This window comes from Hyla sarda, chromosome 4, assembly GCF_029499605.1.
Source record: "Hyla sarda isolate aHylSar1 chromosome 4, aHylSar1.hap1, whole genome shotgun sequence".
Taxonomy (NCBI): Eukaryota; Metazoa; Chordata; class Amphibia; order Anura; family Hylidae; genus Hyla; species Hyla sarda.
Window position 1 is genome coordinate 405250483 of NC_079192.1, and position 15095 is coordinate 405265577.

A 15095-nucleotide genomic window follows, 5' to 3' on the forward strand; every position below is an offset into this window, starting at 1 on the left:
AACCATCAGCAACATCTAGCATGCTTGTTGATGGTTTACCGGAAGAAACAGATGTTTGCGGCCTTGCTTTTGACCTGAGATATCTTTTCTACATAGTTTTATGTTTTTCTGTTTATTTTGCCCACAGGATAACTCTCTTAGAGCTTATTTTGTCTAAAGTAAATGAGAAAACGCCCCTTACGGAGACTGAGTTGACTAGTCTGCGGGAGATAGCAGAGTTTCTTTCTGACTGTTTCCAGAAACAATGCAGAGCAGTGTTAAAACTGGCAGCACCGGGGGACTGTGAGGAGGAGGTAATAATTCTGAATTGTATTTACTAAACCCACCTACATAGTCCGGTTCCAGCCAATTACGTGTTGGCATGTTTAGTATTGTGCATTTCGAAGGATGTGTCCTCTCCTCCTCTTTCTAGGTGGATTGCCTTGATGAATAAATATGCCCCTGTATCATGCTCTGTATGTGAGTCGTAAGTGCCCCAAGATGTTTGACAAAGTGTGGGTGCCATGGATGTCGTTGGATGTATCTACCGATCCTCCACTATGGGGGGGCCTCCCAGTCCTAAAGCAGGTGTGGTGATGGGAGTGAACCATGTGGGAGCGATCCATGCCCTCCTACACTTTTCTATGCTACTCTCTGTTGGTCTCTTTGTGCATGATTCTCTTGCTGGTTTCCTGTGTTTCCTGAAATGATTGACCTCCCCTATATGTTGGAGATGTTGGGGTTCGTGGTATGCTCACCTGGTTTTTTTTGTTTGTTTGTTTTGTTTTGTTTTTTCCATTTTTTTTCTTTTGTATATTGTTGTTTTCTTTATTGAAAAATTCAAAAATAAATATAAAAATAAATTAAAAAGTATTGTGCATTTCCATCTAAATTACAGATGGCGTATCCCACGTTGGGCTGACTACTTTTTCCCAAAATTCACTTGAACATTTAGTTTTGCCGAGGGTATATAGATGACCCCTGCCAGATTTTTCATTCTGAGATCAAAAGAAATGGTCAGGTTAAATCCCCCCTGACGTCTGCTGTTGGGTTGAGAGTTCGGAGGCTGCCATACACATTAGATGGTCATCTAACTTTACTAACTAAAGTGTATGGCCAGCCTTAAAGCGTACCTGTCACCAAACTAAACTTTTTATATATTGTTCCTTATAAGACACTTTGAGAATTTTAACAGCAAGTAAATAGCAATGTTTATATGTTTTAACCCCTTAAGGACGCAGGACGTAAATGTACGTCCTGGTGCGGTGGTACTTAACGCACCAGGACGTACATTTACGTCCTAAGCATAACCGCGGGCATCGGAGCGATGCCCGTGTCATGCGCGGCTGATCCCGGCTGCTGATCGCAGCCAGGGACCCGCCGGCAATGGCCGACGCCCGCGATCTCGCGGGCGTCCGCCATTAACCCCTCAGGTGCCGGGCTCAATACAGATCCCGGCATCTGTGGCAGTGTGCGATTTGAATGAATGATCGGATCGCCCGCAGCGCTGCTGCGGGGATCCGATCATTCATAACGTCGCACGGAGGTCCCCTCACCTGGCTCCGCCCGGCTCCCGGCATCTCCTGCTCTGGTCTGTGATCGAGCAGACCAGAGCAGAAGATCGCCGATAATACTGATCTGTTCTATGTCCTATACATAGAACAGATCAGTATTAGCAATCATGGTATTGCTATGAATAGTCCCCTATGGGGACTATTCAAGTGTAAAAAAAAATGTAAAAGTAAAAGTAAAAAAAAAGTGAAAAATCCCCTCCCCCAATAAAAAAGTAAAACGTCCGTTTTTTCCTATTTTACCCCCAAAAAAGCGTAAAAATTTTTTTTTATAGACATATTTGGTATCGCCGCGTGCGTAAATGTCCGAACTATTAAAATAAAATGTTAATGATCCCGTACGGTTAACGGCGTGAACGAAAAAAAAAAAAAAAAGTCCAAAATTCCTACTTTTTTAATACATTTTATTAAAAAAAAATTATAAAAAATTTATTAAGTTTTTTATATGCAAATGTGGTATCAAAAAAAAGTACAGATCATGGCGCAAAAAATGAGCCCCCATACCGCTGCTTATACGGAAAAATAAAAGTTAGGGGTCATCAAAATAAAGGGATTATAAACGTACTAATTTGGTTAAAAAGTTTGTGATTTTTTTTTAAGCGCAACAATAATATAAAAGTATGTAATAATGGGTATCATTTTAATCGTATTGACCCTCAGAATAAAGAACACACGTCATTTTTACCATAAATTGTACGGCGTGAAAACGAAACCTTCCAAAATTAGCAAAATTGCGTTTTTCGTTTTAATTTCCCCACAAAAATAGTGTTTTTTGGTTGCGCCATACATTTTATGATATAATGAGTTATGTCATTACAAAGGACAACTGGTCGCGCAAAAAACAAGCCCTCATACTAGTCTGTGGATGAAAATATAAAAGAGTTATGATTTTTAGAAGGCGAGGAGGAAAAAATGAAAACTTAAAAATTAAATTGTCTGAGTCCTTAAGGCCAAAATGGGCTGAGTCCTTAAGGGGTTAATGTGATTGAAAAAAACGTCCACTAGGTGGCTCTGTTCTGTTCATTGCTGCAAGTCAAACAGTTAGTTTGGTCTCACCCTGGCCTGGCAGGAGACCAAACTCAGGAAGTGCGTGCAGGGCATGGTGAGGTCCAGCTCTCACAGGCTTCAGTGACGTCACACCTGGTCGGAAACACCCACTTTCTCCTGCCTGGAGCTCACACAATGTGAGCAAGGGGAAGGTATGATACAGAGGTTTTTAAATCTTAGAAAGAGTAGGAGGGGTGTTAGAAGTAGTTAGGGAATATAATCTGAGTTAGTTTAGAAAATACGTTTTGATGACAGGTACTCTTTTTAATATAGCATAAGAACATTTTAAGTTTTCCTTGGTTGTCATCCTCCTATTACCTATTCTGACAATGTTGTAAGCATTGTAGCTGGAGGGGGCCAAGGGGGCATTTAGCCCAGATTCTGGGTGCCATGGGGAAAAAAAGAGTAATAACCAGAAACTACAACCTTATCCCTAGCAGACATATTTAGTTACAGAGACCTGAATCTTTGCTATGTCTCTGGCTTCAGATACTAATCTTCACAACTTTGTCAAGTGTCCTTAATAGCGGAAATACTCAAAATGTACCTTGAGATGGAAGATAAGACCTCACAGCTTAATAAATGCCAATGTACGTGACCACTTATCATTTCATAATCCAGATATGTGAAATTGTCAGTAATGGTGGGTGCGACTTAAGATGGTGGGTGTGACCAAAATGAACCATCTTGAACCTTGAGCTGATGACCTGAGTAACATAAGTCAAACTGGTTACTAAATGTACTGCCAACCTCATAGAAAAGGTTGCTAGGCAGTTCATCCCTAGCAACAAGTCTGTCCTAATTTACATTGCACTGTGCTGGCAGTTTATCATGTCTCAATTTAAGGCCGCCCATAGGGGTTGTCATCCAGCTACCCTGAATCCCTGAATGCCATATACCATATCTTAAAGGGGTACTCCACTGGCCAGCGTTCGGAACTAAATGTTCTGAACGCTGTTTTCGCCCTGCGGTGGTCAGGCACGCCCCTTGTGACGTTACAATCACTCCCCCTCAATGCAAGTCTATGGGATAGACATCGATTGAGAGGTTGTGACGGTGACGTCATGAGGAGCATGGCCTACCCCCGCAGCGCGAAAACAGCGTTCGGAACATTTAGTTCCGAACGCTGGCCAGTGGACTGCCCCTATAAAGGCTAGCATCCTTCTTTATCTTCTGATTTCTATCTAATATATTTTACTTTTTCCCACAGGAGGCTTCAGTTGTGATCAGGCTATTGGATCTTCTCTGTGAAATGACCTCAGATGCCGATCACCTTTCCTGTCTGCAGTGTTGCCCGGGTTTACTAGACACAGTTGTAGGTATGTGTAGTAATAGATGGTGAGTCGCATGGGTTGTCGTGATCTTAGCAGGTGGTAACATCAAATTGGGGACAGTGAATGGATTATGTATTTTGTTCCATTATTCACAGACACCCTGCGTCTGACACATCTGGCTGGAAAACAAAGCAAGAACGTTTTCACCTCCACTCATAGTGCGTCCCTTGGAAGTGACCTGACGCACGTTGCAGTGGGATTCAAGGCTCATCTCATTCGTCTCATTGCTAACCTGTGTTACAAAAACAGGGAGAACCAAGATAAGGTATGAGGTAAACCTGTAGCCAGGCATTAGAAATTATTTGCACCTTCTTAGATTTGCAATATGGATTGGACAGTGGGCCACACATGATTATTCTATTACATTAGGAGTTTATTTATTTTTTTCCTTTTTTAAAATTTTTATATTTTCTCTTTTTTTTTTTTTTCATTGTACGTTATCACCTTCACCCCAAAACCATGCTTTCTATTACAGCTGGGTAGCCCGATTTTCTCCATATTGTGAATCGACCCGTGAAGTTGCATGAACTCAAAAGTTTACTAGTCTCATGTTTATGTTCTAATTTACAACCTTCACATTGTTTGAAACTTTTTAAAGGATTATTATGTAAGGTACAAATGTTTTAGATGTTCCTTTGGTCCCCTACAAATTCCCATTCCAGTGCCTTCTAGTCCCTTGCTGCTCAGCTGACAATAGACTTCCAAGCCAAGATATCTCTCAGTAGGACCTACCTGCTCATCCAATCACTGGCTAGGACAGGACATGTCACAGTCAATGATTGGCTAAGCGGGAATGTCCTGCTGAGAGATATCTTGGCTTGGAAGCAGCAGCCAGTGTTGAGCAATGGGGGACCAGAAGGCACTGAACCGGGTCCTGCAGGAGATTATGGTAGGGAGGAAATATATAATTAATCCCCCCCCCCCCCCCCCCCCCAATCCTGGAATATATTTTTAACCATAGACAGAAGTATTCGATGTAGTGTTGGACTCTGCATAAGGGCAATCTCTGCTGGTCCATGACCAAAGGGGGCCTGGGACAACTTAGTTAGAATACTCCTTTAAAGTTTAATTACCAATCAAACAGCTTATTTAGGTTCATTGTATGTAATATATCAAATTTAACGGTTTTCTACAATTGGTTCTATTTAAAAAAAAAAATGTTTTTATTGTTTCTGCAGCTTCCAGATGTTAAAATACAATACAAGCTGCTTGGCTCTGTACACTCTGTCTTGACAGCAGCCTCCAGGCCCTCTCTTCTCTCATGAATGTGTATCTAAATTAAAGGGGTACTCCGGTGAAAAAGGTTTTTTTTTTTTTTTTTTTTTTTTTTTTTTTTAAATCCACTGGTGCCAAAAAGTTAAACAGATTTGTAAATTACTTCTATTTAAAAAAATCTTAATCCTTCATGTACTTCTTAGCTGCTGAATACTACAGCGGAAATTCTTTTCTTTTTGAAACACAGAGCTCTCTGCTGACATCTCTGTCCATTTTACGAACTGTCCAGAATAGCATATGTTTGCTATGGGGATTTCCTTTTACTCTGGACAGTTCCTAAAATGGACAGAGATGTCAGCAGAGAGCACTGTGCTCATGATGTCAGCAGACAACTCAAACGGAAAAGAATTTCCACTGTAGTATTCAGCAGCTAATCAGGAAGATTAAGATTTTTTTAATAGAAGTAATTTACAAATCTGTTTAACTTTCTGGCACCAGTTGATTTAAAATAAAAAAAATGTTTTTCACCTGAGTACCCCTTTAAATTTCTAACTAGATATGATTGGAACCTAAATACACGTTCACGAGAAGAGGAGCTATAGATGGTGACAGGGGTCTGCTGTCATTCAGGCTTAGAATCTAGCAGCTTGTGTGTAGTTTGTCCTATATGCAAGCTGTAGAAGAAAAACTGAAAATGTTTTTTTAATCCAAACAAATTGCAGAAGGGTCTTAATTCCCCATAATACATATTGTGCTAAAAATATACAAAGGTGTCCATAGCTATTGTCTCCCTGTTTTTTATCTCCACACCAAGTTTATTATAGATATGGTGGGGCTCACCATGACCTTTGTATACCTCTCTCGCAAATGACTCTCTTTACAGCCATGTGTTGGAGTTTCAGCTTGGTGTTATCAATGAGAATAGACCATCAAAAGCAGACATGGCCCTATGTTTTTTTTTTTTTTTTTTTTTTTTTTTTTTTTTTATAACAAAATTTCTTAGAGTCCTGGTGCTTAAAGGGATAGTCCAGTGGTGAAAAACGTATCTCCTATCCTAAGTATAGGGGATAAGTTTGAGATCGCAGGGGGTCCGACCGCTGGGGCTCCCTGCGATCTCTCTGTACGGGGGCCAGGCTCTCCGGCCAGATAGCGGGTGTCGACCACCGCACGAAGCAGCGGCCGACACGCCCCCTCAATACATCTCTATGGCAGAGCCGGAGATTGCCAAAGGCAGCGCTCCAGCTCTGCCATAGAGTTGTATTGAGAGGGGCGTGTCGGCCGTCACTTCGTGCGGAGGTGGACACGTCCCCTTCCCGTGGGCTGTCGGGGCCCCGTACAGGAGATCGTGAGGGGCCTCAGCGGTCGGACCCCCCGCGATCTGCAACTTATCCCCTATCCTTAGGATAGGGGATAAGTTGTTCACCACTAGACTACCCCTTTAAGGACCAAGTGCGTACCTTTATGCCCTGGTCCCGTCAATTGGGTTTGAATCGAGCTCACGAGCTGAGTACGCTGCATACCCGGTGTGTTCTGGTTGCTATCATCAGCCAGGGCCCACGGTTAATGCCAGACATCGCTGATCAGGCAGGCTAGAGCAGCAGAGCACCGATAACACTAATCAATGCTGAGCAAAAGCGAAATAAAAGTGAATTAACCCCTCCCTAATAAAAGTTTGAATCACCCCCATTTCCCATTTTTTAAATAAAACAATGTAATAAAAAAAATATCATGTGTGCTACTGCCGCGTGCATGATTGTCCGAACTTTTAAAATATAAGGTTAGTTAAACCACACGGTCGAAAGAAATTCCGAAGTCCAAAATCGTGCATTTTTGGTCACTTTATATACCATAAAAAATGTAATAAAAATGAGCCCTCATATAGCCCCCATATGCGGAAAAATTAAAAAGTTATACAAGTCAGAAGATGTCATTTTTAAACATACAAATTTTGGTACATTTAGTTATAATTTTTTTTAAAGAAGTAAAATAAAATAAATCCTACATAAATTGGGTATCCTTGTAACCGTATGGACCTACAGAATAAATATAACGTGTCATTTCTACCTAAAAGTGCACTGCGTGGAAACGGAAGCCCCCAAAAGTTACAAAAAGTTTTTTTTTTTTTTTTTTTTTTCAATTTCACCCCACAAATATATATTTTTTGTTTCGCCGCACATTTTGTTATAAAATGATTGATGCAATTACAAAGTACAATTGGTGACACAAAAAAACAAGCCCTTATATGGGTTTGTTGGTGCAAAATTGAAAGGGTTATGATTCTTAGAGGGGGAGGAGAAAAAACGAAAGTGCAAAAATAAAAATTGTCCTTGTCCTTAAGGCCAAAAGGAGCTTGGTCTTCAAGGGGTTAAAGCGATGGGTACACTTGTGTAAAATCAGCCTTAGGGTAGGGTTACATGTGCTGTATTTTGCTGCGTAATTTTTGCAAGTCATTTTGCTGCCTATTTGGCTTCAGTAGGTAGGAAAATACGCAGCAGCAAATACAGAATGTGTGATCTTAGCCTTATAGGGGTACTCCCCTGGAAAACATTATTTATTAAATCAACTGGTGTCAGAAAGTTACAGATTTGTAAATTACTTCTATTTAAAAATCTTAATCCTTCCAGTAATTATCAGCTGTTGTATGCTCCAGAGGAAGTTCTTTTCTTTTTGAATTTCCTTTCTGTCTGACATCTCTGTCCATTTCAGGAACTGTCCAGAGCAGGAGAGGTTTGTTATGGGGATTGTCTCCTACTCTGGACAGTTCCTAAAAATGACAGATGTGTCAGCAGAGAGCACTGTGGTCAGACAGAAAGGAAATTCAAAAAGAAAAGAACTTTCTCTGTAGTATACAGCAGCTGATAAGTGCTGGAAGGTTTAAGATGTTTAAATAGAAGTAACTTACAAATCTGTTTAACATAAAAAGGAGTATCTGATTTTACAAAATTAATGTCCCACAACGAAAAGATTAGATTAGAAAGGATCTTACTCCCGGCAGCTTTTAGCGAAATGTGGTTGGGGAGGGGAGTTGATAGACTCTTGTTAGTCTAATATTGTTGGCCTATACTGGGGGTATAAAATGCACACAGAAAAATGTGCAAATAATACACTTGGGGAAAGTTGGAGAATTCTTTTTTTTAATACATGGGGTACTGGCTACATTGTCCTGCACTATTAGGTCAAGGGCCACCAAGATTCTGAATTCAAATCCATATGGCGTCATTCTTTACAGCATCTCATTTAATGTCGGTAGCTTTACCTTAGCAATTCCCCAGAAATGACTTGGGCTCATATCCAAATTTTTGATCGAGATCTGCCCTTCCTATAAATGCCTTTGTCTCGAGAAAGCTGAGGCTGTTCCTCTAGTGTTGAACTATTGATGATTGATAGAGAATGTTGGGACCTGTAGTTCGACACACCTGGAGGCTCACTACGTCAGGTGTAGCACTTTTTCCGCTTTCAGGTGGTGGTATGCCTTGTGATTTCAGGATACCTGCCAGCAATTCCACAGGGTCACAAACCAAACGGACCCAGAAGCCTAATTCTGTGCGGAAGGCAAACATTGATTCAACATCTGGCTCCTACAATAGGCCTTTTGATGGCAAAATTTCATAATTGTTTGCCTGAGATTCATGGTTATCACAGCTCGGCTCCTTGAAGGCCGTAGTATCTGAAGCCCCTTTTCCTGTTGAAGGGTTTCTATCTGGATGCAAACTGCTTGAGGGGCAGAAAAGATTTAGGTAAATACGCTGAGTGTTCTCATGCAATGATCATCACTTAAAGCTTCAAAGACCCAAAGAAAACTAGAAGCCCATCCCAGATAGTCAAATAATATATGATGGAGCAATGAGAAAAAGAATATTTGTACAAATTCCCATTAATCTGTAAGAGCTTCCCCGTATACCTGTGGAGTTATTTCTGATGTAAGACGGTAATCCTTGATGTTTCCGTATGTCATGTCTAATCGGACATCCTTCTTAAGTAGAAGCTGTCATCAAGTCCAAAGACCATTTCCTTATCCTATACTACACATAGCTTAAAGCAAAAATTGGGTTCCAGCTAAACCCTTATCAGTTCAGGCAACGTCTCCGGTTTATTTAGATATACAATATTTTCAGACAAGACACAATGTTTAAAGTAAATCTATCAATTGTTTTTGCTTCTTAGAACTATAGCCACCATTGGATAGCTGTAAGGTTATAAAGGCAAATTGTAAGTTTTTCAGAGCTGTTGGTGGTTGCCAAGCTTATTTGCCTTTTTATTTCTAAGCCAAGTGTCAAGGGGTCGGAGCTGCACTGCTCAAGTGCCATAGCCTGGCACACCTCCTCATCTGCCCTCAACCGTCCAGCCCTTCCTTTATTGTAAGCTAAGACCTGCATATCAATAAAGGAGGTGTTGGGAGTTGAGAGTGAGCGGAAAGGTGTGCCATCTTGTGGTACTTGAGCAGCTTGGCTCCGCCTCCTTGACATTTGGCTGAGAAATAAAAAGGCAATTTTATAAGTGTGTCTACTGCCATCAGCTCCAGGAAAGGTACAGTTTTCTTTTATACCCATGAGTGCGTTCACATTACAGAATTTCCTCCTGGAAATATTTTAGGTGAAGATACTGTCTGCTGCGGGCACTGACTGAATAGGTTGGCGCTCGGAGAGATTAGGCAATGGGAGTCTGCTGCACAAAAATTTCCATACTCAGAAATTACATAGTTTGAATGTACCCTAACAGCTCTCCAATGGTGTATACAGCTCTTAGCAACAAACATAAATAAGAGATTGTATTTTAACAAGAGATAGTGCTTGACTATTAAGAGGAGATGTTGCTATAGACCACCAGGGGTTAAAAATGTAAAAAAAAATCTATCTATCATATTACTAGACTTGTAAAAACATTATAGACATACAGGGGAGAACTTCCTCCCTCACTCTGCTACACACAGCCCAGATCAGTTCAGTGTGTGAGGTGAGCTATAATTGGCTAAGGCTGCACAGCACACACCCATCAGCATTTCCTGATTTTGGACTTTGGATTTTGGCCAGGCCAGCAGAAGTCCAAAGTCTGTGCAAAAGATGGGGGGGAAGATTTTTTATTTACCATAAGGAAAGCAAAAGCAAAAAGTATTAACGAGATTGCCAATTTAAAGGGGTACTCCGCCCCTAGCATCTTATCCCCTATCCAAAGGATCGCCAGGATCCCGCTGCTGGGGACCCCCGGGATCTCCACAGCGGCACTCCGCTATCATTACTGCACAGAGCACACTCGGTCTGTTCATAATGACAGGCGCCGGAGCATAGTTACGTCACGGCTCCGCCTCTCGTGACATCACTGCCCGCCCCCTCAATACAAGTCTATGGGAGGGGGCGTGGCGGCCATCACGACCCCTCCCATAGACTTGCATTAAGGGGGCGGGGCGTGACATCACAAGGGGCGGAGCCTTGACATCACTATGATATGGCCCCTGTATCGCCCGTCATTACGCACAGAGCGAGTGTGCTCTTTGCAGTAATGATAGCGGGGTGCCGCAGTGAGATCCTGGAGGTCCCCAGCAGCGGGACCCCGGCGATCTGACATCTTATTGGATAGGGGATAAGATGTCTAGGGGCGGAGTACCCCTTTACTGAAGACTTAAGTCCATTAAAAAAAAAAAGGTGCTTATATGTAATTTGTAGCCATGGATGCCCTAATTCCAACAATGTGAACTTTTCACTGAATAGCCAGATGGGTGGGAACTTCAAATAGGTGCTGAGCATGCTAGGCCCAGGGCAGCATGAATATGAGGCTTAGGGGGTGTGCATGTGAGTCTGGCATTCACGCTCCTTTTTAAATTCTGCTCCTGCCCATCTGACTATTCAGCAAAAAAAGTGCAGGTAGCAATACAAAAATTTCTATATCTGAGGAAGAGAGGGCCATGGCAACAAAATAAAATCAGCGTTGGAGACCCTAGAGACAGATTTTCCCTGACAATGTGCAGTGGGCAGCAGATTGCAGAGAATTGAGACACCCAGTGGCCAAATCTTTAGAGCTGTATTTCTGTGATTAGAGTGACTTTTGGCCAACAAATATTATAGGAAACACCTTAGTATCACATGGATGGAAGCTGGTTAAATTGGCAGTGGCCATTTAAGACTTCTGCACCCCACTGCGTATGGAAGTAAGCGGCCATGTTTTCTGTACATTCCCTCTAAATGTATAAGGTTTTTGACCTTTTTGGAAGAAATTTTCTTATTTCCATAATTGTGAAATGCGATGCAGCAACCTCCACAGATTAGCGCCTTTGTCCTTGGCGTGAACATCAGTTACTAATCCTCTTCTTCCTTGACTCTATGGTCATGGGGATATGTAGAGTGTGCATACAGAAAATTCTTCCCCCCCAGAGGACTAATTATCTCTTGTTCACCTCCTCTATCTTTTTCATGTGCGCCTGTGGTTGCTTCTAACATGTATTTTTCAAAAGGCAACTTGCATTTAAGGCTTTAATAGTGACGACAAAGCAAGGATCGGGTTTCGGCAAATTTCCATCAGAATAAACCATATGGGTTTTTTTTATCTAGAGAGCAAAATCGAAAATTTGTGTAATTTAGATTGTGGGTATGAAGACAGTCTTCATAAAAGCATGAATAAACAAAATGGCAATTACTTAGTTATCCTTTCTCTGGTTCTTGGGCGTATCAGCAATCTTGTGCAGAATCAGAAGGGCTGGTGGTGAAGGTCAACAGTGCAAGTGGATCTGTAACTGCTAACTTTGTACTCGGTATAGCTACGCTCCTATATGTTAGACATTACTAGCTCCCAGGAGTAAGCTTTCAGACTACTGCTCATAGACGAGAGGACCCTGTTATCTGGATCTCCTGGCCAGTTTTGGATATGTATGAATTTCACAATTCCATCATGGTGCCCATTAGCAGTAGAATGCCAGGACTTCCCTACTGGTCCAGAGAATGGAGAAGCTGTGGTGCTGCTTCCACTGACAATGTCAGAGGCTTTTCCTATAGGGGGATACTATTGACTTTGCAGGAAACTACAGCCACCCCTATTTACTTTGTTCTTGTAATGGGTTGGAGTCCTCTTAACAATAAGACTCCAGAATGTGATGACTTGTTACTTTTTGTAATGCAAAGTAACCTCTTATACTAATCTTCAGTGGACTTACACCAATCTAACATTTGTCACCTGTTCTTTGAAATAAGTTATTTTGTCATATTAGAACGGATTCCCCTTGTGGACCTTCATCTCAGCATGGAGAGCTAATACAGGGAGCAACTATCTCTCTTAGGGACCCAGTACATCCATGTACCAGACAGCTAGTTGAAGAAGATTAAAGGGGTAAGCCTGTGGGAAAAAAAAAAAAAATTTTTTTATTTTTTTTAAATAAACTGGTGCCAGAACATTAGACAGATTTGTAAAATCTTAATCCTTCCAGTACTTATCAGCTCCTGTATGCTCCAGAGGAAGTTATTTTCTTTTTTAGATTTCTTTCCAGTCTGACCACTGCGCTCTCTGCTGACACCTCTGTTCATGTCAGGAACTGTCCAGAGCAGGAGAGGTTTGCTATGGAGATTTGCTCCTGCTCTGGACAGTTCCTGAGACAGACAGAGGTTTCAGCAGAGAGCACTGTGGTCAGACAGAAAATTAATTTAAAAAGAAAAGACCTTCCTGTGGAGCATACAGCAACTGATAAGTACTGGAAAGATTAAAGAGTAGCTCCCACCATCTTTTTTTTTTTTTCAGTCCCTGACTATTGCCCATCTATCCCTAACCCCCTCCCTGCCTTAAATTTTTTTTTCTTACTATCTTAGAAATGGCTTTTTGTCTACCTGATAGTGTGCTCACTTACCAGGCAAACTTCCCCAAAATGCGCAACGTTTCTGATGCCTCCTGGGGCCGACTTCCGCCCTTAGCTCATCTATACACCCTTATTTTATCTAGACGAGCCATGATTGTTACCTCCAGCTGTTTCACCACTACAACTCCCAGCTTGGCCTGACATCTATTGGCTGTCAGAGCATGTTGGGAGTTGTAGTGGTGAGACAACTGGAGGCATCCTGTTTTGAAAACAATCTATCTTTGTTACTGCTGTGGCCGGCGCGCAACCCTTGCGGAGGGCCTTCCAGGTCGAAATGGTTTCTCTAAGTACTAGGGCATGCTTTACATGGGAAGGAAAACAGGGGATTGAGGCATGAGACCAAGTTCCAGGGGAAAACCAGATCCTTCTCCAAAGTGAAGTTGGGGTAGAAGCTAGACCCATGAATCCAGTCAAGGACACGTCGAAGAATACAGGCTAAATTGTAGCCGCAGATATTAGGGAAACCAATCCCACCATCTGCCTTAGACAACATCAGTTTTTGCAGCGCAATCCGGGGCCTCTTCCCCGCCCATTTAAAATGTGTAAAAGCTGAATTGAGCAAGGTGACATCTTTGTGCTTAATAAGAAGAGGTAGGGTCTGGAGCTGATAAAGGTCTCGGGAAGCTTATCCTCTTTATCAGATCACATTTTCCCAGAAAAGAAATGGGCAAATGGGCCCAGCGACACAGTTCATCTAACTCTGTTTTGAACAAGGGCAGATAGTTCAGGGTATAGAGGGTTGAGGGCAATTTACTTATTTTGATCTCCAAATAAGTAATATGAGGTTTAATGAGATCATTGGATATCCCCATAGAGGACTAATGAGAGGCCGCTCGATGCAGGCCTAGGGGTAAAATTTCACTCTTGAGTTGATTCACTTTGTAACCTTAAAAAAGGAATCAAAATGGGTAAGAGTGGACATTACCCGGGCATGTGCACGTGGATCAGCCATGAAAATCAGGATATCATCCGCGAAAAGAGTCAATTTGACCACCTTGCGCTGAATCTATATGCCCTTCAGAATCTTCCTGGCCAGGGGTTCCAGAGCGATGTCAAATCACAGGGGAGATGGTGCAGCCCTGCCTCGTCCCTTTTGAAGAGGGAGAACAATATGGCAGAAGTATGAACTTGAGCCATTGGGTAGAATAGAGTCCACCTTGGAAAGTTCGGAAACGACCAACAATTTCCATTCTGTCCAGCACCATCCCCAGCCAGTCCCACCTGACATTATCGAAAGCCTTCTCTGCATCTAAGGCTATTAAAATCAGAGTTTCTCCGGGCTGGGGGCGGTGCTGCACCCTATCTAGGACTGTGAGAGCCTTGCGGAAATTTGCCACTGCGGAGCGGGTATGGGCGAAGCCTACTTGTGAGGGAACTATTAGCAGGGGTAGGTATTCACTCAGGCGGTCAGCCAACAATTTGAACACTAACTTGAGATCTTGGTTAATGAAGGGGATGGGCCGCTAGGATTGTGGAAAGAGCGGGTCCTTGCCAGGTTTTAACTAAAGTTTAATGGTGGCTGTGTTGGAGTGCAATGGCAAAGAACATGAATGTAGAAGGTGGTTGAAGTAAGCTGTCAGGGAAGTCACAACTTTATAAAACTTGCCAGAAAAACCATCTGGACCAGGGGCTTTAGCATTATGTAGACGTTTACTGGCCTGTCGGACCTCAGAATCAGTAAAATCTGCACTCAAGGCAGCACAATGGTCCGCTGACAGCTTAGGCAACTCCAGGGAATCAAAAAAACGCCCCACCCTCTGTCATGTTCACTGGGGAAGAAGAATACAAAGAGGCATCGAAGTCTCTAATCAATGAGTTAATAGTAGTAGGATCAGAGTGAAGGACACCCAACGCATCACGAATGGCAGAAAAATGTTGGGGAGATCTGCGACCCTTAGCCAGTCGGGCGAGCAGGCAGCCAGACTTATTTCCAAAACGGAAAAGCTCAGCCCTAAAAAAACGACAGAAAGAAGCCGAGCGCCTGCGCTCCGACCACAGATCAAAAGTAGCTTTTGCCTCCTTCCACACCTGGCCAGCTGCCGCAGTTGGGCTAGAGACATAAGCGGTATATTCTTTCTGCAGGGATGCACTTGCAGTCTGGAAGTAGTGGAGGGA

The 15095-nt window shown here is 42.4% G+C and overlaps 1 protein-coding gene across 3 annotated transcripts in view; it reads left to right on the forward strand.

The window, feature by feature from the left end:
- Window positions 1-15095, forward strand: part of ATXN10 (ataxin 10) — a 257913-nt gene that overhangs the window by 74471 nt on the left and 168347 nt on the right. For all 3 annotated transcript variants that reach the window (XR_008843212.1, XR_008843213.1, XM_056517502.1), the window contains exons 7-9: window positions 128-293; window positions 3808-3916; window positions 4027-4196. Coding sequence is in view for 1 of the 3 variants with exons in the window: in XM_056517502.1 (XP_056373477.1) it covers window positions 128-293; window positions 3808-3916; window positions 4027-4196 (445 nt within the window). In the remaining 2 variants the exon portion in view is untranslated. The remainder of the gene's footprint in view (window positions 1-127; window positions 294-3807; window positions 3917-4026; window positions 4197-15095) is intronic.